At 41.9% G+C, this 26,632-nt stretch overlaps 1 protein-coding gene across 1 annotated transcript in view; it reads left to right on the top strand.

Moving 5' to 3' along the window:
• RBM26 (RNA binding motif protein 26) overlaps positions 1 to 24,215 on the top strand; it is a 109,153-nt gene extending 84,938 nt beyond the window's left edge. Inside the window, exons 20-24 of the mRNA XM_040341429.1 lie at positions 4,965 to 5,051; positions 18,057 to 18,170; positions 19,287 to 20,251; positions 22,224 to 22,283; positions 24,157 to 24,215. Coding sequence (XP_040197363.1) covers positions 4,965 to 5,051; positions 18,057 to 18,170; positions 19,287 to 19,376 — 291 coding nt within the window. The 3' untranslated portion in view covers positions 19,377 to 20,251; positions 22,224 to 22,283; positions 24,157 to 24,215. The remainder of the gene's footprint in view (positions 1 to 4,964; positions 5,052 to 18,056; positions 18,171 to 19,286; positions 20,252 to 22,223; positions 22,284 to 24,156) is intronic.
• The last annotated feature ends 2,417 nt before the right edge of the window (positions 24,216 to 26,632 follow it).

The raw sequence follows: 26,632 nt of genomic DNA, 5'->3' as shown, positions 1-26,632 counted from the left end.
CTCCTTTTAGGTTACGGTGCATTCGACCAGGGCGATCAGTGCCTCTTGGGCTTTCCGACATCAAGCCTCTGTGTTACAGGTGTGTAGGGCAGCGACCTGGTCGTCGGTCCACGCTTTTTCAAAATTTTACAAGGTGGACGTGAGTGCATCTTCTGATGCCTCCTTCGGCCGCAAGGTGTTACAAGCAGCAGTTTAAAGTTGGAGTTCATCCGTTGAGTAACTCCGGTTTTGTTTGGGGTGTAAGCTTGGTTGCTGTGTTTTTCCCACCCCTCGAAATTTTTGACACTGCTTGGGGACGTCCCTAAGGTCAAAGGATACTGTGTCCTTCCATGAACGGAAGAGAAAATAGGATTTTTGTACTCGCCGTAAAATCCATTTCTCTGAGTTCATGGATGGACACAGCACCCACCCCTCCTTTGTTATGCTTGTTACGAACTGAGGCTGCTAGAGCAGGGTGTGGGTTATACCTGGGGAGCCATGCCCCCTGGGAGGAGCTGCACTGAGTGTTGTTAACACTTAAAGTGCTTTTTTTTTCTGCCTAAATCTCCTGGAAGGAAGCGCATCTAACCCTAAGGTCAAAGGATGCTGTGTCCGTCCATGAACTCAGAGAAATGGATTTTACAGTGAGTACAAAAATCCTATTTTTTCATTGGCAACATTCACATTGTGCGTTCGGTTTTTGTTGCATTTAAAGAAAATCCAGTTAGATACTTTAAATGCAGCTAACCTGCTTTACATTTGTTTATACTTCCCAGACTTTTTCTGCACTGAGAAAAGCTAAACTCAAGTGTGCCAGTGTGAATGAGGCTTGTGATCTCACTGTCACTACTGTCACTTGTGGTTATCGCACAGTTAAGTAGGTTAAAGAAGGCCTTCCGTCCAAAAAAAACCTCTGTATTATTGGAACCCTTTCCCCAACTTTTTTTGTTTTTATCATTCCTCCTGTTTGCTTACTCAGTTCCTACTTTGTCAAAAATGGCTTGTATACTGCTCCAGCAGCCTCCTGGGATATCCACGTCAGATATTTTAGTAGGCATTAAAGCGGGAGTTCACCCATAAAACAATTTTCCCCTTAGATGGATGCTCGTTTTGTCTAGGGGAATCGGCTAGTTGTTTTAAAATATGAGCTGTACTTACCGTTTTCGAGATGCATCTTCTCCGTCGCTTCCGGGTATGGGTCTTCGGGAGCGGGCATTCCTTCTTGATTGACAGTCTTCCGAGAGGCTTCCGACGGTCGCATCCATCGCGTCACTAGTAGCCGAAAGAAGCCGAACGTCGGTGCGGCTCTATACTGCGCCTGCGCACTGACGTTCGGCTTCTTTTGGAAAATCGTGACGCGATGGATGCGACCGTCGGAAGCCTCTCGGAAGACTGTCAATCAAAATAGGAACGCCCAGTCCCGCAGCCCATACCCGGAAGCGGTGGAGAAGATGCATCTCGTAAACGGTAAGTACAGCTCATATTTTAAAACAAATCAGTGCTGTCCTTCTGTAATCCGCTGCATGCAGGGTCCCATGCTGCCAACTTCACACAGGTCATCAGGAGCCAGTTGCCTCTTTCAGGTTCTTGCAGCTGGCCCCAGGATGACCCACTACCAGGTCATTTCTCATCTAGCTGCTGTCTGACGTTAAAGCAGGGGTTCACCCGTACATAACACTTTTTCCCCTTAGATGGATGCTCGTTTTGTCTAGGGGAGTCGGCTAGTTTGCTGGAACTTTTTTTGGGATAGGTAGGTGAAGTTCCACTTTAATAGACAACGGGTGTTTGATTTCAACCTCTAAAAAAAAAAACTACAAGATTTGTTATGAAAAGCAAAGGTAGATTTAAAGTGGACCTATACTCCAAAAAGGAGTTTGTTCCCTTCCAATCCTCCCCCCCCCCCCCCCTTCTGCTACCCGAAACAGGTGTTTGTGGTCCCGCCCTCTTGCCCCGCCCCCTTCCACCTGGTTAACCTAGGCCTGTTCTTGCAGCCTCTTATCACGTCAAATCTTGCAGGACCAGGGACACAGAGAGGCCAGATGGCATGCCTAGTGTCCCTCATTGAGGACAGGTTGCCTGAACCCAATAGAGGTAGCCAACTCCCATCAGTGAGGAGTAGGGATGAGCTTCGAGTTCAAGTCGAACTCATGTTCGACTCGAACATTGCCTGTTCAGCGAACAACGAACAATTAGGGGTGTTCGCGGCAAATTCGAAAAGCCGCGGAACACCCTGTTAAAGTCTATGGGAGAAATCTAAAGTGCTTTAAAATGCTAATTATAAAGCAGGGCTGTGGAGTCGGTAGATAAATGTTCCGACTCCTCAGTTTTATGTAACTCCGACTCCCCGACTCCGACTCCTCTGTATTAATATGCAAATGTATTTTATACATTCCTTGAGGGAAAGAAACGCAACCTACCACAGGACTACTGGCTGGGAAGCCAACAGTCTACTGTATTGCACAGTTTAAGCAAAAGACAAACACAATGAAAACAATCAAGTGGCTGGATAGTAGCAGCAGGCATAAACATCAGGAACAGGATCTTTACCAGTTCAAAAATACAAACCACATTATTTGGTTGTTTTAGAACAAAAACAAAGCTTATCTATAATGAACCAAAAACAAAATCTGTAAAACCTAGAAATGGTTTATATTAATCTTGAAATGTAGTTATAGGTTTTAGCAAATGCAAATCAATTCAATGTAGAGTTCTAAGGAAGAGAATTGCCTCTGCCAGATTCTCTTTCATAGAGGCTCTTAAGTCAGACTTTATTATTTTTAGGGCTGAAAATAATCTTTCGACACTGACTTGGGTGGGTGGCGTTGCAGTAACTATTCTGGCCAAATCACTAACGATCTCTGTATAAACAAGGATGGCTTCTTCAACAGTAAGTTTTGATGAGCGATCATACTTTTCAACTTCTTTTAGTGCTTTTATAAAACTCCTGTTGGAATTTTTTTATTTGGACACTTGCTGGTTCTCTAACATGCGTTCCCTGTAAAAGCAGAACACAACACTATGGAAAGTATAAGTATTGCAGCTCCTAATTGTGCGTTGCGTGCAATATAGTGAAGCACATGAAAAGCATGCTTCTTCACGGTCACTTAACGTGTTCGTTTTGCGGTTACGTGAGGCACTGCATGCATTGGTCTTTATTCTTACAGTAGAGAAGTCATTAATTATAACTTTTTGTGAATTGGGACTTTTAAACTTGTTTTTTTTTTTTTGTTTTTTTTTAATTCCAATCTAAATTTAGTAGGAGTCGGTGCATTGTTTGCCGACTCCGACTCCAGGTACCCAAAATGTCCTCCGACTCCGACTCCACAGCCCTGTTATAAAGGCTAATATGCAATTTATTGTCCTAAAAAGTGTTTGGGGACCTGGGTCCTGCCCCAGGGGACATGTATCAATGCAAAACGGCTGTTTTTTTCGGGAGCAGTGAATTTAATAATGCTAAAAGTGAAACAATAAAAGTGAAATATTACTTTAAATTTAGTACCATGGGGGGGGGGGGGGTGTAGTAAAGTTAGCATGTGAAATATCGCATGTTTCAATTCTGAATGGAAAAAAAGTCTTTTAAAACCGGACTTGCGGCTGAAACGAATTGTCGGCTCTGGCAATTCAGAGAGAATTCATTCATAAAAAAAAAATAAAAATAGCATGGGGGTCCCCCCAAATTCCATTACCAGGCCCTTCAGGTCTGGTGTGGATTTTAAGGGGAACTCCAACCCAAATTTAAAAAAAAAATGGCGTGGAGTTCCCCCAAAAATTCAAACCAGACCCCTTATCCGAGCACGTTAACCTGACCAGCCACAGAAAAGAGAGGGGGACAGAGTGTGGCCCCCCTCTCCTGAACCGTACCAGGCCACATGCCCTCAAATGGAGAGGATGTCCCCATCAAGGGTTGTGGGGATGAGGCCCTTGTCCCCATCAACATGGGGACATCCTCCCCATGTTGAGGGCATGTGGCCTGGTACGGTTCAGGAGAGGGGGGGCCGCACTCTGTCCCCCCCTCTTTTCTGCGGCCGGCCAGGTTAACGTGCTCGGATAAGGGGTCTGGTGTGAATTTTTGGGGGAACTCCACGGCATTTATTTTTAAAATTTGGGGTGGAGTTGCCCTTTAAATCCACACCAGACATGAAGGGCCTGGTAATGGAATTTGGGGGGAAGCCCACGCTATTATTTTTTTTTTTTTTTAATGAATGAATTCTCTCTGAATTGCCAGAGCCGACAATTCATTATAGCCGCAAGTCCAGTTTTTTTCCTTTCAGAAATGACAGGGACAGTTCTATGTACTGGAAACGTGCGCTATTTCACATGCTAACTTTACACCCCCCTAGGTACGAAATTTTAAGTAATATTTCACTTTTATTGTTTCACTTTTAGCATTATTAAATTCACTGCTCCCGAAAAAACGGCCGTTTTTTAAAACTTTTTTTTGCATTGATACATGTCCCCTGGAGCAGGACCCAGGTCCCCAAATGCTTTTTAGGACAATAACTTGCATATTAGCCTTTAAAATTAGCACTTTAGATTTCAAATGTTCGAGTCCCATAGACTTTAACGGGGTTCTAAAGTTCACGTGAACGTTTGGTGTGTTCGCAAGTTCTGGTGCGAACCGAACAGGGGGATGTTCGGCTCATCCCTAGTGAGGAGCACCAAGATGGTAGTGCAGGACTTGGGCTATTTAACCTCAACATTTGACTGCAGTGAGACAATGCTGAATTTGCCAGACAGGCGCTTTGAAGAGGACCCATCCATACAGGTATAAGGGGGGAGGGATGTGGATTTAATCTTTGACCTATACATGTGTTTCATGTGACTGTTTCGGTTTTTGTGTTTTTTTTTTGCTTGACATCGAGTCCATCAATCAGTGGTTTGTATCCAGCTCTGTTTTCCAAAGCATATTTCCCTTTGTAGATAGCAATGCTGTTACTCTGACATCTATCAACATAAAATTACATTGTGTTCATGTTTTATGACAGCAATATGGAGAAATTGAAGACTGTCAAATAGATGACTCATCTCGCCGTGCAATAATTACCTTCAAAACCAGAGCAGAAGCAGAGGCAGTAAGTTGAAATGCTTTGTTTACGTGTGTTTAATGCCATATGCGTGTTCTTTGTAAAAATGCAGTGCTTCTGCTTTTAGGAATACATTCCTATGTTTTTTTTGGAAACCCTCTAATATAGGTGTAGGTCCTATAGAAAAAGAAAAAACATGACCATAGCTTAAAGGTGAACCTATACTCAAATGTTAACATAAAGCTATGTTAACAGTCTTGCGGAGATGGATAAATAACAAGTTAAGGAAGGGTTGAAATACTTTTTATAAAAGCTAGGCGGGTGGTCATCATTTGACTGACAGCTCTCAGAAAAAAAACAGGCTGGGTATTCAATTATAGTTTGACTGTGCAGTAAGCGCTTGTCAGCAACTTGGCAACTGTTTTAAGCTCACAAATTTTTGTGTGAAGAGAAGTGCAGCATCTTGGTCTAGGCAATCAATGAACTGTGCTTGCAGCATTCCCTGGTCATCTGCTACTAATAACAAATTGTGCTCCGAGAGCAAGCAATTATTAGGCAGTTTCCAAGCTTTTAGAAAGCAATCCACTATTTATTTGCTGTTTTGGAGCATTTTACCATATTTTGGAATGCTTCCTTTAACCCTTGTTAACTGCTGATTAAATGCCATTTTTTTTTATAAGATTGGTAAGCAATCGCCAAACCTGTATTACATTTTTAACTTATTTCTTGTAAGATTAGTCTTGCATATATTGCACACATATGGAAGTAGCACCGGCTGTTCTCTGTTCCCATACAGGATAATACACAGGTATATTCTTATTTTTTTTTTAAGATATTTTTATTAGGTTCAAGACAAACCAACAAACATACAAAAAAAAACAATACCACCAGACAACCTGGTCATAAACGTTGGGCAATGCACTCAAACATAGAAAAATAAACTGACATCAGTGCAAAATATAAAGTAGGCACAGTGGTAAAAGGCTTAGGTATAACACCGGGATATAGCAAAAGCGGAGGTCCAGACATTAGAGATCCGTGAGGCACGGCCCATCAATGGTCAAACAAGAGTTGTACAATCAGTGCTGGGAGAGGGTTAGCGGACTAGCCAACCATCTACCCCAAATTTTGTGGAAGGTTTTGTTCAGTTTCCGGAGTTCAAAAGTAAGTTTTATACAGTGGGATAGCGTCATTAATAAGTTTTAACCAGAGGGATTTCAGAGAGGTCTGTGTGCCCTTCCAGGACAGTAAAATAGTTTTTTTAACGTAGAAGAAGAGTATATGGAGCAGTCTCTTGGCATGTGATAGGTGTAATTCGCCAAAAATGCCATATAGGCAGTTCTTGTGGTGGATTATGTCTGGGAGGCCTAGAGCCGATGAGATGAAAGCACCCACTTCTTCCCAGAAGTCCCGGACTACCAGCATGGCCAGAAGCAGTGTAAGAAATCGGCCACAGCCGTAGAAACTGGCAGCTGAGGGCAGGAGACCAATCTTGTGTAACTTACCCACTGTGAGGTGGGTTTGATTGAAAATTTTGACCTGTATGATGCGGTCCCGGGAAGCAATAACGGAGGTTTTATACGTATCACTAAATTCTGACCAGTCCTCGTCTATCAGGGATATGTCCACAGAGGTCCATTTTACCTGAGCTTTGTGAAATCTGTGGTTAAAGTCAGTCATTAGGGCTGCATAATAGGTGGAGACAAGTTTAGTGGGATCTGGCTGTCTGAGCAGTTTTTCCAACGGGGACAGTTCAGTGGGATCATCCAGGGAGCCAAACTGGGCACGAATGGCGTGCCTGAGCTGGTAGTAATAAAATAGGTATTATCTTGGTAGATCGAAGTCTAAACGTAGCTGAGAAAAAGATTTAAAGCCCTGAGCATTGTACAGGTGGCATAAATATCTAACCCCCCTGGAGTACCAGCGATTAGGATCAGGAAGGGAGTATAGTTCCTGCAGATTAGGGTTAAACCACAGGGGTTTGTTGGGAGATTTCAGCCAGGTGTGCCTGGATACTTTTGTGACAATATAACAGAAAAAGGAAAAGGGAAGTGGCAAGTAGGGAGGTTCCGGGGGGATCGGGGACCCGGCCTCTGTAGATATTATGTTGGGTTTTCAGAGAAGATGCGATGGCTCCCTCAGTGGAGGTACATGCTCTGGCCGGAACCGGGCACAGCCAATCATGGATGTGCACCAACTGGGATGCCAAATAATATAGAAAGAAGTTGGGAAATGCCAGGCCTGCCAAGTGCGCTGGCAACCGTACTGTTTCAAGTGCTACCTTGGGGGAGCCACCCTTCCACAGGAAAGTAGTACATATTGAATCTATGGGTTTAAAAATAGATTTAGGTATTTTGCAAGGGGAATTGGCAAGGATATAGAGTCCTTTCGGTAGGTAGATCATTTTGAGGACGTTGGCCGTCCCCATAAGATCCAGAGGCAGATCTATCCACTGCTTGGTCCGCTCCTGAAGGCGGACCAATAGAGGATCTAAGTTATTTACGACATATAAAGATAAAGGGGTCTTTCCCCTAGAACCCCAAGGTACCTAAAGGAGGATACCACTTGAAGCTTGGAATCCGGATGAATCAGGGGAGGCTCAGCCACATCTAGGAGGAAAAGACTAGACTTCTCCCAATTCACCCGAAAGCCAGAATAGTCTCCAAAGGTATTAATCTCCACCAACAGGGCCTGAAGTGATTCATTAGTATCAGCCAGATACACCAATGTGTCATCCGCATAAAGTGAAATGCGCTCCTCTGTATTAGCAATTGGGAGTCATTTAATCGAGGGGGAGGAGCGAATGCAAACCGCAAGCGGCTCCATGGCCAGGGCAAACAAGTGGGGTGACAACGGGCACCCTTGTCGTGTGCCCCTAGTAATCGGAAAGGGGCCAGTGATGGAGGAATTGACCCGCACCACCGGGAGGTGTAAAGGAGTTTTATCCATGCTACAGCACGGGGGCCAAAGCCATACATCTGTAACACCCGAAACAGATATGGCCATTCCACACTGTCGAATGCCTTGCAAGTGTCCAAAGACACAATAGAACGAGTGGGAGGACAATCTTGTGGATATTGCAGGTTTTGAGACAGCCTGCGGATATTCATTCTGGTGGACCTGCCGGGGATAAAGCCCTCTTGGTCACTATTGACCAAGGACGTGACTACAGTGTTCAAACGGTTTGCTAATATTTTGGCCAGAGTCTTATCGTCCACATTAATAAGAGAAATTGGACGATAAGATTCACATTTAAATGGGTCCTTGCGGGGTTTTAATAGAAGTACAATCAAAGCCTCTCACATCGTTGGGGGGGGGGGGGGGGGGGGGGGGATCCCGACATATAGAGCTTTGTTATAGGTTCGCAAAAGAAAGGGGCACAAAAGGTCTTTAAATTGTGAGTACCCCATTCAGTCGAGAAACTGTCTATGCCCGGAGTCTTATGTGCAGGCGTTTGTGAAATGGCTGCGGCAATTTCCTCAACTGAGATAGGTGCATCCAGCACTTCTTGCCCCTCCGTTGACAAGGAGGGGAGAAATATGTCAGCCAAATAGTCATTCAATTGGGAGTCATGTAGTCAACCCTAGAGGTATACAGGTCTTTGTAAAATAATAAAAAGGAGTCTAGGATATCCCCTGGGTTGTCACTGATGGGGTCTTGAGCAGTAAGGATACGTGGGATGGAAATAGAAGAATGGTCAGGTCTTGTCAGATATGCCAAGAGACGTCCGGCTTTATTACCATGTTCAAACGATTTTTGTGTGGCTTGGAACATGCGTTTTTGCGTGAGATCTAACAGACTGAGTTCATACTCCCTACGGCTCTGTAACCATACCTCCCTCGTGTCGGAGGCAGGATTAGAGGCATAAGCAGACTCGGCATGTACCATAACAGTCTCAAGTTCTTCTGTAAGCATCTGGTTATTTTTGCGCAAGACCCCTGTGATGGACATGAAAGTCCCCCTCAGAGTTGTCCTAAACGCGTCCCATTCAGTGGAAGGGTCTACTTTTCCCAGATTGTCCCTCCAATAGTTTGTGATGCCTGACCTGCATTCTCCCTGCACTACCTCGTCCTCCAACCAGTAAGAGTTCAGGCGCCAAATAGCAGGTCCCGAACCCGAAAGTGGCGTACATCCGGATGTTTATATCACCACACCTCTGTAAAGCCATGAACCTGTGCCCAGTCTAGAAAAGAGGGAAAGGTCTACCTCCACCACCCAGGCGGTCCAAAGTTGGATCTAATATGGCATTAAAGTCTCTGACATAAAGTAAGGGGCCAGGGGGTCTAGTCAGCAGCTGAAGTGACAGTCTAAAGAGTACCTCCACCGAAAACGGGGGGGGGGGGGCACATGTTCACCAGGGTAAAGGTCACAGTAGAAATTTGCAAAGTAAGAACAATAAACCGCCTGTCGGGGTCGGTTTTAACTTGTACTGTCTCAGCTGGGAGAGATTTGGCTAGAAGGATGGAAACCCCCCTGGAGAAATTAGTATGAGTGGCATGATAGGAGTTAGACAACCACGGGCATTTTAGGGCCCTTGTTTTAGAGCCTGTAAGGTGAGTCTCTTGGGGGCAGATGATGTGAGGGCGAAATTTTTTTAATACTGAAAAGGCCAGGGGACTATCCTTAGGGGCTTTGCCATTGCAAAACATACAGTAGTAAATCGACACAAAGTAACATGCATACAAGAATATAAATGACCAGACAGGCTGCGCCACCTGAAGCACATACATGCACATGAGTAAAAAAAAGTGTGTGGATCCGCCATCAGGACATCATGAGCCAGCAATGAAATAATTAAAAACATTAAAAGTCCACCATAGGCAGCAACCTGAGAAAAAATATAGGAGTCAAAAAGTGCAAAAAGAAACATAGAAAAAAAAAAGAGAAAAAAAACAATAACAAATCCCAGAAAGTCTAGATAAAATCCCTTGCCCCCCTCCCCGCTCGGCCAACCCCAACATAGCGAGCCTTGGATCCCTGAACTGTAAAACGAAAACCCCCCTCCTTAAACTGAGGGAAAGCTGTACCGTGGCCTCGTCACTAACTGGTATGGGGGGTGTAGTGGAGTCCAGAGTGACTTCCGAGCAACATTGTAGGGGTGAAAAGCATTACAGTCCAATAGCGGATGCAGTAGATTGCAGAGTAAACAACTGGCAGAAGTTGTAGGGGGATAGGCCTGTTAATAAGGAGGAAGTTGTCTATTAGGATTAAAGATGGCAGGGTAATAGTTCTCAGGCTTATTGCAGGGAGGCGTACCATACCTTCATGAAAATCTGAATCCGACAGTGCAGTCAAGGCAAATGAGTTCTCCAAAATGGAAGAATGGACATATCCATAATCAGTTCAAGGCAAACATAGAGGAGCATGCAGGGGCCTAGGACCACAGATATTAGGCAGCCCTGTGCCTAGGAAGAACTCTGTATTGAACATTAAGCCAGGCCATAGCCTCCTTGGGGTTGTTGAAGTGCGCTTTACCCTCATAAATGATGCGCAGCTTGGCGGGAAAATCATGGCGTAGGAGAGGCCCTCCGTACGCAGGCGGGCCTTCACTGCCGCAAAGGAGGTGCGTTGTCGCTGGACATCTGCTGAAAAATCGGGCTACACTGAGATGGTGTTGCCATTGTATTTAAGTGGACCCTTCTCCCGGGCCAGGCGCAGAATAGCAACTTTGTCTTGGAAGTTGAGGATCCTTGCTTTAATGGATCGTGGGGGTGCTCCAAAAGGTGGGGGACGCGGAGGGGGTGCGGTGGGCACGCTCAATGACATGTGAAAAGGATGGTGCGTCAGTCCCAAAAATGTCTCTCGGCCAATTATATAAGAATTTTTCTGGTTGGGAGCCCTCCGCCCTTTCAGGTAAACCAACGAAGCGGAGGTTGTTCCTTCTCGAACAATTTTCCAAATCCTCGATTTTGGCGCAGAGGGCTGCCATTTCCCCCGTTAGGTCCCTCGCTCTAACCGTTAAGGGGTGGACAACATCCTCATAGGAGCTGATACATTCTTCAGCCTCCCCAGCTCTGTCCCTTACATTTTGCACATCTTGCTTAAAGGGTCACTAAAGGCAAAACATTTTTTTTTTTTCAAATAACAAACATGTTATACTTGCCTCCACTGTGCAGCTCGTTTTGCACAGTGTGTCCCCTAACCCTGTCTTCTGGGGTCCCTCGGCGGCTGTCTCGGCTCCTTCTCGCAAAAGCTTTCTACCTTCATGCGAGCGAGCTCGCATGGTAGAAAGCTTTTGCGAGCGCGCTCCCGTGATACAGCGGCGGACATAGCCGACGACTGTATCACTCGGCCCCGGCGCACTGCGTCATCCGCTGTGATTGACAGCAGAGCCAGCCAATGGCTGCGCTGCTATCAATCCGCCCAGCCTAGCCAATGAACGGCCAGGCTGGGAACCGGAGATCACATGGACGCGCCCGGGACTTTCGAAGGGTCAGGTAAGTAAAACAAGGGGGGGGGGGGGGGGCAGTACCATCGGATGTTTTTTCACCTTAATGCATAGGATGCATTAAGGTGAAAAAACATTTACCTTTAAAACCCCTTTAAGGAGAGAAAAGTCCATGCGGACTGATGCAATCTGCGCAGTGAGAGAGGCCTTGCAGCCCTGTATAGCATGCATGATGGTGGCCAGGGTGGGCTCAGCAGGAGGGGACTCAGGGCCTGAGCCATCCTCACTGTCTAGGGGGGAGTCCTGAGACTGCAGGGGGTCTGGCTGTGCACCGTGGCCTTCTGGCTAACCCTTCTGGCTAGCTATGCAGACTGTGTCAAAATGATGCAAGACGCAGGGCTGGCCTGTAAAGTTGCTTCAGGCACTGGCTCTAGGTGCTCCTCCTTGGCACAATGTGCTGTGCATGAGAGTTATCAGCAGGGTGCTGTACAGGTCCAGTGTAGTGACAATCTGCACAGGTGTGACCCAGTCCCTGAAGACCCCTCTGGGGGTATACTCTTCGGAAGTGAGTGAAGCAAGGGGTTCCACATTTGCTTTTAAATCTTGCGGCTGTGTTCTTACACAAGTAGGTTGGTGAGGAACACCTGTTGAATTTAAAGATCCTCTTTGTGTCCCATTGCCCAAGCCCTTACTGTTTATATGGGGGATGTATATAAAATGTATTATTAGATGCATTTTTATACTGAGAGAGGGGAAGCGTTGAGGCACTTCAGTTGACGTTTCGTCTTTTGTGCAGCAGAGGGACAGCTTACACAGGACTGTCACTGCCTTCCCTTATGACCCAGCTGTTATTTCTTTCTCCTGCCTGTGCACCAACCCAACCCTCCCCCCCCAGAAGAATCAATGCAGGAAGAGGACATTTTGGCTGTTAACGCTCCAAAACTCAAAGATATCACTTCTTCTGTTGCTTTAACCAGTTCCCGACCTCCTCATGTACATTTACGTCGGCAGAATGGCACGGACAGGCACATCCACGTACCTGTACGTCCTCTGCTAGACGTGGGTGGGGGGTTCGATCGGGACCCCCCCCCCCGGTACATGCGGAGGTCGGGTCCGCTCGGGGAGCGTTTCGGGACGACGGCGCGGCTATTTGTTTTTAGCCGCTCCGTCGCGATCGCTCCCCGGAGCTGAAGAACGGGGAGAGCCGTGTGTAAACACGGCTTCCCCGTGCTTCACTGTGGCGGCGCATCGATCGAGTGATCCCTTTTATAGGGAAGACTCGATCGATGGTGTCAGTCCTACAGCCACACCCCCCTACACTAGTAAACACACACTAGGTGATCCCTAAATGTTACAGCGCCCCCTGTGTTTAACTCCCAAACTGCAACTGTCATTTTCACAATAAAGAATGCAATTTAAATGCATTTTTTGCTGTGAAAATGACAATGGTCCCAAAAATGTGTCAAAATTGTCCGAAGTGTCCGCCATAATGTCGCAGTCACGAAAAAAATCGCTGATCGCCGCCATTACTAGTAAAAAAAAAAAAAAAATGCAAAAAAACTATCCCCTATTTTGTAAACGCTATAAATTTTGCGCAAACCAACCGATAAACGATTATTGCGATTTTTTTTTTTTTTACCAAAAATAGGTAGAAGAATACATATCGGCCTAAACTGAGGGAAAAAAATTTTTTATATATGTTTTTGGGGGATATTTATTACAGCAAAAAGTAAAAAATATTGCATTTTTTTTTAAATTGTCGCTCTATTTTTGTTTATAGCGCAAAAAATAAAAATCGCAGAGGTGATCAAATACCACCAAAAGAAAGCTCTATTTGTGGGGAAAAAAGGACGCCAATTTTGTTTGGGAGCCACGTCGCACGACCTCGCAATTGTCTGTTAAAGCGACGCAGTCCCGAACTGTAAAAACCCCTTGGGTCTTTAGCCAGCATATTGGTCCGGGGCTTAAGTGGTTAAAGTGGATATTCACTCCCAAAATAAAGTTTGTTACCTAAGACAACCTTTTGTACTTAAAAACTTGCCCCAAAACTCAGGGGTCTTATACGCCGGTACTGGTCTGTCGGACTGCGGGCGACCATTATTAAAAAGCCGCGCCTCCTCCTTGTGCTGTTCAGTGATAGTTGGAACACTGTTTCCCAGCAGAGCCTCTGTTCAGTGTTCCGCCTATCATGGATGTCTTCTCATCCTCGGCCTCGGACGAGAGGACATATGCGGAACACCGAACACAGGCTCTGCTGGGAAACTGAGTGTTCCGACTATCACGGAACAGCACGAGGAGGTGGCGCGGCTTTTGAATAATGGACGCCCGCAGTCTTGACTGATTCTGCATACAGGGATAAGGTATGGGATCATCGAGGTATGCAATGGGCACAGTGAGATTCCTGTCAGCGGTTGTTCCGGCTACCCCTCCGCTTTCAGACAGACTAGCAGGAAGGGGGTCGTCTTTTATACGGTGAGTTTTAGCTGAAAAATTAGGGGGTCGTCTTGTACACCGGCAAATACAGTGTGTATTCACAACTCTGCACACACCTGTATTGTCGTGAGGTATTAGGTTTTGACAACACAAGTTTCGAGGAATTTCTTCTCAATTAACATAGCAAGTAAGAACTTTTTTTGTCCAAAAAATGCCATGCCCTTGTTTGTGTTTTTGATTATTGGTTGTGGCTATCATTTTACTTTTCTAGGACCTCTGGTAATTGAGAGATTTGAGCCTTCATTGTATTCGGCATGTTTTCCATTCAAAAAATAAAATTTGTTTCTGATCTCAAGTCACTTAAAATATATACAGTGTATTGCACACATACATATCGAGAGTATGTGTATGTGTGTGTGTGTGTGTGTGTATATATGTATGTATATATGTATATATGTATATATATATGTGTGTGTATATATATATGTATATATATATATATATATATATATATATATATATATATATATATATATATATATATATATATATATATATATTAATATACTTTTTTTTTTTTTTTTCTTAACAAATTTGACTTGCGTGACATTATGATTAGACCATGATCTGAACTCTTGCCGCATGCTAATGAGTTTTGAATGCTTGAAAGATATCATAAATTTATATGTTCAGATTTAAAATTTATACCCAAGGACTTCAATATAACACAATTCATGTTCAGATGTCATTGAACATGTAATTGTTTCTACACTTCACATTATTCTGTACTTGAGTATTGTACTATAAATCTTGTGTGACTCTGCCAGTTATTTGGGCATGTTGCTAACTCTGATTTATGCTGCTTCATGTTACTTTAATTTGAGCATACAATTTCCAAAGCAGCCACTTTGTGCAGCGGGCACCAGTCAAGACTCCAGTATTTTAATACTAGATCTTTTCCATTTTCAATTACTAAGGCTGTTCTTCAAAGGCTATTTGTCTTTCCAGCTACTTCACTTTCCTGATAATTCCTTCCCTGTTCCTGTCACAATAAGCATTGCAAATACTTTTTGTTCTGAATATGGAGTTTACTTATTGATGAAATCAATTTTGATTAATTAGGTATTGTTGTCACAGTAGCATTTAGACCCATTGCAAAGATTTTAGCAGCAATTGGTTAAATAACAGAGTAAATTATAAAATACCTTCCATGGTACAGAAACGAAAATCTGTAAAATTTGGGTGTATGCATGCAAAAGTTATTTCATTAAATTAGAGCTATAGGCAGTTATAATACCTTCATAGGCACTTATAATATCTTCAGATTAATCCATATAAATATTCATTGTCATATTTAAAAAAATAAAATAAAAAGTTGAATATAATTTAAGCGTTTATCTTGGTGTAGTTTAAGCCAGTGTTTCAACATTCCTATATTTCAATATCCCTTTGTAGTGCAGCACAATTTTTTTTTTTGATTTAACACCTTTTTGTAGACCTCTTCCTTATAAATTCATAATGTAATATTTTGAAGCTCACCAGTCACTAAATGGTGGCTTCAGTAGTTTTCTTTCTTTCAGGGCACATTCACATCAAAATGTGGTTCAGTAAAGGCATGTTCTGTGTGCATTCTTGGCACTACAGGGGAATTTGCCTCTCTTCAGAGGGACATGCAAGTGTCAATGCATTAATGGCACTTAAAAATGCATCTTGCAAATTAAAGCACAAATCAAATGGTACTGCAGTAAAAATTTTTTTTTTTTTTTTTTTTTTAATTGCGCAGGTGGAAGTGTGAACACTGAGCAATACTTGATGTATATGATTGTTGTTTATTACACTAGAAGTAGATCCATTTGCGCTGGAGTATCTTACACACTGTGGGGAAAATAATTTGAATATTTGATTCCCTGCAGATTTTGGAAGTTTGTCCACTTACTAGGAATACAAATTTTTATCATAGGTGTATTTTGTATTTTAACCACTTCAGCCCCGGACCATTTTGACACATTTTTGGGACCATTAGCATTTTTACATTGATCTGTAAAAATGTCACTGGCAGGGAAGGGGTTAACACTAGGGGCGATCAAGGGGTTAATTATGTTCCCTAAAGTGTGTTCTAACTGAAGGGGGGGTGGGACTGACTAGGTGAAATGACAGATCGCTGTTCATACTTTGTATGAGCATACGGTCAGTCATTTCTCTCCCGGTTCTCGCTCTGTCACAATCGATCGCGGGTGCCCGGCAGTGATCGCGCCCGTCGGGCACTCGCATCAGCACCAGGGGCGAGCAGGGGGCGTGCGCGCACGTCCCTAGTGGCCGCAGAGCAACATCACGTTATATTACGTGATTTTGCGCGGCCGAGCCAACCTGCCGCAGTAAAACTGCGGTGGGCGGTTGGCAAGCGGTTAAATGATGGCGACAGAAAATCCAGAAAAAATATACAATAAATGCTATAAATCAGGTTTCAGTTCAGTGCGTAAAATAAGTATTTATTTGATCCCCAAGCAAAACATGACTTGGTACTTGTTGGAGAAACCCTTGTTGGCAAGCACAGAGGTGAAATGTTACTTGTAGTTGGTGACCAGGTTTGTACACATCTCAGGAGGGATTTTGGTCCAATCTTCTTTACAGGTATTCTCTAAATCCATGAAGGTTTCTTGGCTGTTGCTTGGCAACTCGAAGTTTCAGCTCCCTCCATAAATTTTGTATAGGATTAAGGTCTGGAGACTTGATAGCCCACTCCATGACTTTATTGTGCTTCTTCTTGAGCCACTGCTTTGTTGCCTTGGTTGTCTTGGGTCATTGTAATGCTGGAAGACCCCTTCACGATCCATCATAAGTGTTGTGGCTGAGGGAACAAGGTGCTCATTCAAGATTTTACAATGCATAGCCCTGCCCATTGGCCCCTCAGTGCTGCAAAGTGGGTCTGTACCTTTAGCAGAGAAACGGCCCCAAAGCATAATGTTTCCACCTCCATGCTTGAATGTAGGGATGGTTTTCTTGGGGTCATAGTCAGCATTTTTCTTCCTCCAAACACGGCGAGTCTAGTTAATGCATAAGAGCTCATCCTTCTCTGAATCATTTAGATGTTTATTGGCATGACTGTACATGATGGCTCACATGTATTCGCAAGATTACCGTTGTGCTCAGCAGTTGCTGTTTGGTGGGCGTGACACACGTGCATTTGTAAAAGCGACTCTGGACTTAGCAGTTTGTTTGGTGGCCATGGCGCACGCGGCTTTGCGGTACGAAATTCTCGTCATACGCGTATAGTCACGTGCGTGTGCATACAGCTGTTGCAGCAATTGGTATCTGTCAGTCCATAAAGGATCAGGTCAGACGGCCTGATGTGCCCTACCAGGAGGATGATCTGCCCGAAAGTAAGACGGATATTCCTCAAGTGCTCCGTTTTGCTGTTGATGCCTTTTAAAAAGGGTTCAATACAGCAGGTTTTTTCATTTGGCTCTCTACATGTGCACATACTTTTGTGGCTTAAGAACTGGTCAGCGAGCTTCCTTATAAAAAGCTATTGGCAGGTTTCCCTTTTATGGGGGAACGTTTATTGGTGGTGATTTGGACGGATATATCCAAAAGGATTTCCGGAGGGAAGAGCGGTAGAAATCAAATTTGGCTTTGAGTACAATCAGAGGTCAAGTTTCGGCCCTATCAGTATTCTTCCGAAGGCCCTCAGCCTCCCATTCATTAATCCGAACCTTTATGCAAGGGGCAACTCTTTTGCTTCCCCCCCCCATTAGGTCACCTATGTGTCCTTGGGACTTGGACTCTACTGGTCCCTGCCCCCACAGCAAGCAGCTTGCTTTGGGGGCAGCTACGCCGCTGCTGTGTATCCATTCAGACACAGAGCTGTGGTTCAGGCCCGCCCCCTCTCTCTCCTAATTGGCTTTAACAGTGGGAGCCAATGGTGCCGCACTGCTGTCTTAGCTAATCGGGATGGAGAGTCCTGGGCAGCCGAGTCTCTCCAACACCACTGGATCGAGATGGGTTTAGGTAAGTATGAAAAAAATCTTCTGACTTTACAGCCACTTTAAATACTTTACTATACTATGAACATCTACAATTGGTAGATTGTCTGTCTGGTCCTGCACACCTCACATCAGTACATCAAAATGTTTAATTTCTTAATTAAAATATGATGCATGCATGTGATAGTTTATTTTGGTTGTACCTAGTTTATGATTTTCTTTAGTTAAGTTTTCAAATATTTGTTTTAGGCTGCAGTCCATGGAGTACATTTCAAAGGGCAGGACTTAAAGTTAGGATGGCATAAACCGGTACCTAATGCCTGCATCACAGAGGTGGAAGATGCAGAACAAGAAGAGGAAGAAGTGAGTGTTCATTATTATCGATTATATTATAAATGTACCTGTGTTACAATTACTAATTAAAGGAATTGTTTCTTATAACGGGCAGTTTTTTTTTCTGTTCTGTTCAAAACAGCTGTTCTATTTATCTTGTGTAAAAGAGCACTGCAGAGTTTTGACGGGAGCTTTATTTTAGAGCAAGTTTCGCTGCCATCACTTACACACATTTTGCAATGTACTCCAAATCCCTTTCATTTCCAAACTCCATGTTTTTCTTAAGAGGCAGTAGAAAACTATAAGGCTCCTTTCACACTGTGGTGTTTTTCAAGCGTTTTTTGAGCGAAGCCTCATCTGCAATCCCAATGTGCTGGTAAAGCACCGCTAAGACCGTAATGTTTTAGGGCGTTTTTGCAGTGCCTCAGTGTGAAAGGGCAAGGCATTTTTACAGCACTTTCAATTCATTTCAACGGAGAGGGGCGTTTTTGGAGCGTTTTTTTTTTTTCAGCGCCCAAAAGCTGCTCCAAAGATGCTGCTTGCAGAATGCACTGTGAAGAGCGTTTTATTAACTATTTTATAGCGCAATGGCGGCGGCAGCACCTGACAGCTGATGAAAACCTCAGCTGCGGGTGCCGACATCACTGGACTCCAGGACAGGTAAGTGTCCATTTATTAAAAGCCGGCAGCTGCGGTAGGTGTAGCTGTTTATTTTTATTCTTTTATTTTGGGTGGAACACCGCTTTTAAGTGAGAGAATTTGAGAGATTTTTTTTTTCTCCTACAATTTGCTATGAATGTCTTCTAATCCAGCATGAATACATTTTGTGGGTGAAATGTTTTATTTATTTATTTAAATGGGTATCCATACAGTCCATCCGGAAATTATTCGGTGATAAAAATACCAGGCTGACTCCATGTTGACACAAGGTTTCCTGAGATGCTGCCACAACACAGTGCTGCATATTTTATGTAGCTGATGATACTTTAGCACAATGCAGTGCTCATAGCAGCCACATCACTTGGTAAAGGAAATAGTTTGAGTCAGCTTGGCCCAAACAAAACTATTTCAAGTGGCAGAAAACCTGGATTTAGGCATTACATTTTTTGTCACTCGTTTTTGTTTTTCATAATGTTTTTTTCTCAGTTTCAGGAAGATTCTGTTGTGGATGACTCTTTACTACAGGATGATGATGAAGAGGAAGATGACAATGAACCTAGATCTTGGAGAAGATAAAGGAGTTCACCTATCGCTCAGCTGTAAACATTACATCTGATATTGAGATCACCTAATGCGCTTTTCCATCGGACGTTTTCAGCTTGTCTGTGGACATATATAGCGGACACTTGGTTTAGAAATCTCATCTAAGACTGGAAAGCCTTCTGTTGTCACATTTCAGTTAATGGTTTAATGCATTATAATACAAAATGCAACATTTATTAGCACACTTTTGCTGGCTGTACAATTTTTGGTTTAAGTTTTAATTTAAAAACAAATTAACTTGTCAAGTGCAAGTTGAAAATATTCACGATAACACAATTTGCTTTAAACTCTGTGGAAGTTTTGAGAAGTCTAGACAAATACTAAACAAAAATCTCAGTTGTTATATTTACATAATACATAGTGTTATGCATAGGCTTTACTATGTAGTAGCCTTTCTGTTCACTTTATTTTGTGTACGTATTTTACGTATGGGTTTTAATAACATTGTACAATTGCTTTGCATATGTCTTTGCAACTATAGTATGTTGAAAAAGAAATAAATGGAATGGGCAAAAAAAAAAGTAAAAAAAAAATGACAATGTGGATTTGTTGGCAAATAAACCAAAAAATGGAAAAAAAAAAGAAAAATTAAAAAAAAAAAAAGAGGAAAAAAAGAAAACTAGGAAAAGAAAAAAATAATCTAACCATTCCAGTGGTTGTCTCATCCCAATACTTGTAAATATCTTGCTGTTATGTCAAATTAAAACTTTACCATAACAAGTACAAAATCCTGTTTTATGAAAAGTGCATTGCTTTCAAATGGTGATTTCCAAAAAGCTCTTAATTGCGTACATGCTGGCGTTGGTGGACGCTGAAGATTCCTATCCTGCAGGCTTAAACTTAATTTGGTAAGTAAAGTATGTTTTCTTCTTTTTTTTTTTTTTTTCTTGACAAGTGTATGAAGGTTTTAGTTGCACCACTAGAGGAGCACCTATGATTTCCAGCAATGTATGAACCACCGAAACCCAAATCAAAATCTACACCAAAATAAAAAAATTTAAGTAAATTATTCCCACATTTATCCCACATTATAACGCCATTTAATGGAATAAGTAGTGTGCTTTAACCACTTGCCGACCGGCGCGTACGTCGGCAGAATGGCACGGCTGCGCACATTGGCGTACAGGTACGTCCCCTTTAATGAGCGAGCCGGCGAACTCGCGACCCTGTCGGGAACTCCGGGACCGCGCCCGTGGGACCCGCGGATCCAATCGCCGCCGGTGTCCCACGATTGGGTCACAGAGCTGAAGAACGGGGAGAGGTAAGTATAAACCTTTCCCCGTTCTTCCTAGTGGCACTGTCAGTGATCGTCTGTTCCCTGTCATAGGGAACAACGATCAGTGACGTGTCACACCAAGCCTAACAGTAAGAATCACTCTTTAGGTCACACTTAACCCCTTCAACGCCCCCTACAGGTTAACCCCTTCACTGTCATTGTCATTTTTACAGTAATCGGTGCATTTTTATAGCACTGTTCGCTGTAAAAATGAATTGGCTTCATTCAAAGATTAAAATATTCAGTTTTAATTTTGCCATCTTTGAACACGTTTTTCTTGCCTCCTTGTTTAGCTAGATTCTGCCTAATACAATCACTTTAACTTGATAGGGTTCTGTGTAAAACAGCTGCGAAAACTAATGCTATATAAATACTATATATTAACTGTCAAATAACTAAAACATTGCATCACATTTTTTGTTTTTGTTTAAAGAGATGGGTATATTTTTGTAGTTGGAGAGGTAGGTGGATGCAAAAAAAGTATAGACTTTAGGAGTCATCCCAAGATGCAGCAATATCAAATTAATTCCATAGTATATTTGTAGGTTTTCTTCACCTATTACTTGCAAGGCAGACACTTTTTTTTTGTTTTTTTTTGTTAGTCTGCTAAATATGAAATGTTTCATATGACTATTTCATGTTTACCTTTTACGTCTAGTAGACAGGGTGTTTTAAAGTGGTTGTAAACCCTCGCCTTGTTAAACGACCCAATTCAGTTTAAAATTTAAATGAAAGACAAGCCATTTTTGGAGATAATATAAATATATATATTATTAAAAAGTGCTTACATTCCCTCTGTTCTCAGCTGCATAAGAGCTGGGGGATGAGAAGAAGCAGCACACTGAGCTTCCCAGTGAATGGTTGTGCTGTGAGGGCGTGTCAGGACAAGTCTGATCATTGGGGTAGAGCAGTCTGAGTTCCCAGCGTAGCTAGAGAACTGTCAATGGTGTGCTCTCCTGCTTAGTGTGGTCAGTTTTTAACCAGAAAGCAGAGGGACTGGCAGAAACACCAGGTATTTCACACAAATGAAATACAAAGAGAACGGAAGACTCTTTTACAAGTACATGGCACAGCAGACACATATCAGGAATATGAAGTGTTGGAGTAGCAAATGCTTTAATTGTTTACCACTTTAAGTCATTTGGTACTATGCAGTGAATATCTTGTGTAACTTGCTCCTCCTTGCCCAGGCCTATTTGCAAAAACACACATCTGACACAGTTTAAAAAAAAAAAAAGGAGGTACAAACAAAGGAATCTTGGTTAAGAAACGTTCAAGATGTTTGCAGATTTTTTGGGCTTTTTAGAAAGCCAGATACATCCTGCACAGTGTAGCACCCTGCATTAAAACTTTATGTAGAAAACCTATTTTGACATTTTGTGTTTTTGAATTTGTGTAAAATGTTAGTTTTGCTATATTTAATTAATATTCGGTCCTAATTGTGATCTTTTTATTTTGTTTCTTTTTTTATATGGAGTTTTTTTTTTTTTACTTTTTTTTTTTCACTAACAGCTAAAATATATATTTTTGTATTTGTTTTAAAGATTTTGTGCCTTAAGACCGTCATGTTATCTGACATGGTGTTCAAGAACTACTTGACAAAGGTAATGGTGTTCTGGATTTTAATACTTTTTTTTTTTACTGCAAAAAAAACTCTGTGGGGTGTGCAACGTTGAATATATGTTGGATTGCAATACTGCACAATACATAAAAAAAATAAAAGGTTTGTGCTGTCATTTATGCAGCTTCAAATTATGGATGTGTATTTACTGTTCCTTGGGGTCTGCTGTCAGTCCATACATTTCTTGATTAGTTTTAATGTAGAAGGATCTAGCAATTTCATCTGCATACTTTTCAGGTTACTTGTCTAAGTCTTTCAGATATCTTTAGAGCGGATATGGTTTTCAATAAGTTGGTTAACTCATATACTTGGTAAAAAAGCGCAATAAAGCGCAACCAGTGTGTGGATTGCAAAGCAGGAGCCCCTGCATTTGTAATGTGCAAAAATATGTACATATTCAGTATAACTACAAACTAAATACAAGGTTTTTAATATACAGTATTATGGTTATTTACATCCATTACGGGAGTATTTTGCGAACATATCATAAAAAAAAAAAAAACTGAGCAGCCTACATGTTCCTAAACATATTTTATCATATTCGCCCTAAAAATAATAAATAATGGTCTCCTGCTAGTCAAAAATTATAGTACAGGAACCACACATTTTAATTAAACATTGTTGTTTTAAGAGAATTGCCGATTGAGAACCTTGCATCAAACAATTCAGGTATCCAAACAAGCATACTACTTGAAATCTTGCGCTTGATTTTATTTGGGGGCAATCAAGGTTATTTTTTTATTTTGTTAATTTTACCTGTGTTTTTCTGTTTTTGTTTTTTTCATTGGCTTACTAAGATCAGCAACCCACTATAAATCCATGTTTGAGATTTTTTATTTTTTTTTGTAAATACTATTTGTCATAGTTCATGGTTTAAAAATTATTTAGCTTTTTCACAATTCTCAGTATGTAAATATTGAATTTGTAAGCCAACCCTTCTCAACCAGGAGTTTTGTTGGACCCCAGGGTTCCTTCAGAGGTTGCTAGAGGGGTTTCTTGAGCTGTGGCTCGTTGAGCTTTCTTTGATGGGGCTGCATAGTTCTGAGGCCAATGCCACTTGGAAGAGCCAATGATCTTTTTAGCTAAGAGTGACATCTGGAAATTGTTTCAAGGATGTGTCAGAAATAAAAAAGACTAATGCCGCGTACACACCATCACTTTATGTCAGGCGTCTCAAACTGGCGGCCCTCCAGCTGTTGCAAAACTACAAGTCCAATGAGGCATTGCAAGAATGACAGTTACCAGCATGACTCCCACAGGCAGAGGCATGATGGGACTTGTAGTTTTACAACAGCTGGAGGGCCACCAGTTTGAGACCCTTGCTTTATGTGATGAAAAAAAACGACGTTTTTAAAAACGTCACTTTAAATGACAGTGTGTGGGGGAAAACGTAGTTTTATGTCTTCTGAAAAACGACAAAAAAAAATTGAAGCATGCTTCAATTTTATGTGTCGTTTTTCAAAACGTTGTTTTTTACTTCACAGAAATTGACCGTGTGTAGCAAAAAACGTAGTTTAAAACAACGTTTTTACACCCGCGCATGCCCAGAAGCTAGTTATGAAGCGAGCTTCAATGGAAACAAGTGGTGAGAACGTAACCTCGCTTTGCTAGAGCATTGTGAGAAAAACGATGGTGTGTAGGCAACTTCGTCTTTGAAAATTGAAGTTTCAAAAACGTCGTTTTTTACTTCACAGAAAATGACGTTTTTTTTCATCACATAAAGTGATGGTGTGTATGCGGCATTAGGGTAGCTGTTGTGTGTTATGGTTTTCCTGATATGATGCTTATGAAAGGAGATGGTAAATTAAAATAACTTTCTTTCTTTTTTTTCTTTCTTTTTTTTTTTAAACTTGCAGGTTGGCTGTGGATGGTTTCTGTGAACTCATCTGGAAATTAAACCTATAATTTTTATCCATCAAAGTGCTTTACTTTAAAACTAGTCTTACCTGGTACACAAATAAAATTGTTTTGCTAGATTGTCAGGTTATAATCCAAGTTGATCAGTATGTTTTTTTTTTTTTTTTTTTAACACAACCACACATTTAACTTTAAAAACATTTGCTGTTTATGCCCCACTTTTTTCAGATTTATGCATTAGAAAGGAAACCTTTTTTAAATTAACAATATATTTGTTGTGCATCCATAATTACATTGTAGATTTTGCTGAAGTTCCCTAAGTAGAATAATGTAAATTGTTCTAGTATAGAGTCCAGTGTGATATATTCAATACACTGAATATAGTAAGGGGGAAAAATAAACCTTCAAAAATATCCTGCAATGGCTAAAGTGGACTCTTTAGTAAGATGTTTGGCTGCTGTTGTATGTGAGTTCATCTACAGTAAATAAGTGACTTTCCAATTGATTAGAATAAAACTGTTCTAAATCTAGCAATCATTAATTGTACAAAAAAAATTAAGATGGAAGTTTTACTAATAACTTTCTAGGGTTTGTCCTGATTTCTTGAAGATTAGTCTTTTTGAGCTCACAACTTCTTTCTGAGATAATGGGCTTGAATAAACTCTTGTTCCATTACAGAGCCCAGCTTAAGGTATAATTTCTTTAATCCAGTAGTTTTGAGAGCGTAAGATTAGCGGTTTGATATCAGTTGGGTATTGGTTTGATGTCACATTGACCTGAACAGGTTCAAGAATGTGCCTAAACTATTCAGAGAAATTATATAGGGTGCATCTGGTGTATAGATTCCCTTCCCTGGACGGACACACACACACACACACCATATTTTAAGCACTTGCTTACTGGGCACATATACCCCCTTCCTGCCCAGGTGAAATTTCAGCCTCTGGCACTGCGTCGCTTTAATTGACAATTGCGTGGTCATGCAACGTGGCTCCCAAACAAAATTTTTCCCCACAAATAGAGCTTTCTTTTGGTGGTATTTGATCACCTTTTATTTTTTGCACTATAAACAAAAAGTGTAAATTTTTTTAAAAATTATATTTTTTACTTGTTGCTATAATAAATATAATAGCCCAATAAAAAAATAAAAATAAATCTGTCTAGGCCGATACTTCTACATATTTTTGGTAAAAAAAAATCACAATAAGCGTCTGGTTTGCGCAAAAGTTATAGTGCCTACAAAATAGGGGACAGATTTTTATTTTATTTTTTTACTAGTAATGGCGGCGATCTGCGTTTTTTTTTTGGGACATGGGACACTTTTGACACATTTTTGGCACCATTCACATTTATACTGCGATCAGTGCTATAAATATGCACTAATTACTGTATAAATGTGACTGGCATTGAAGGGGTTAACACTAGGGGGTGAGGGAGGGGTTAAATGTGTACCCTGCATAGTGTTTCTAACTGTGGGGGGGAGGGGACTGACTGGGTGAGGTGACCGATCTGTGTCCCTATGTACAAGGGACACAGATCGGTCTCCTCTCTCCCTGACAGGATGTGGATCTGTGTGTTTACACACACAGATCCGCACCCTTGTCTCTGTAACCACCGATCGCGGGTGCCTGGCGGACATCGCGGCCGCCAGGCATGCGCATCGGCATCTCAGTGATGCAGCGGGCACGCGCGCCCCCCCAGTGGAGCGGAGGCTGTTAAAAGACGGCGGGTCCGATTTAGAGCCACCCTGCGGCCGTACAAAGTCGTACGGCCGTCAGGAAGTGGTAAGGTTATTCACCTCTTAATGCTTTAGGTTAATGCACTTATAATTGTCTTTAGGTCCATAAGCTATACAGCAAGTCCCCTACATGCAAACAAGTTTTGTTCCGAGAGTGTTTTCATAAGTCCAATTTGTAAGTGAAACAATGTTAGTCAAGGTACCCAGCCCAACACAACTGGTCATAAAGTAGTATTCTGTAGTAGGTTTAAAATGCAGTATTTTTCACACAAATTATACTGTACTCCATTCGGTACTGTACAGTAAAGTACACAAAAGCACAACCATTTATAAAGGATGCACGCAGGTGACAATGTATGCCAGACGCATGAACTAACTTATACGATTGGAAATATTTGTATCTTTGAAAGTTTGGAGGTTCGTATGTAGGGGACTTACTGTACATAAATTATTTAAATGCTAGCATCTAGCAAAATACAAGCTCAGATCCATACTTTTTTGGAAAGTAATTATTTGGTGAGTATTTGAAATCCTTTGAATGACCAAAAAACACATTGATTCTTGTAAGCTTCTGCTTTCTGGAATGTGAAGGTGAAAAAAATGCTGCTGTAGGAATGGAGAAAACTTCTGTATGGCACAGAGTTATTTATTTTCAATGCAACTAATCTTGGCACTGAGTTGTTTTAAGACTACAATAGACATGTATCGTTTTCTATGAACTTTTATTTTTTTATAAA

Source organism: Rana temporaria, chromosome 2 (genome assembly GCF_905171775.1).
Source record: "Rana temporaria chromosome 2, aRanTem1.1, whole genome shotgun sequence".
Taxonomy (NCBI): domain Eukaryota; kingdom Metazoa; phylum Chordata; class Amphibia; order Anura; family Ranidae; genus Rana; species Rana temporaria.
This window is presented reverse-complemented; position numbering and strand designations above follow the sequence as displayed.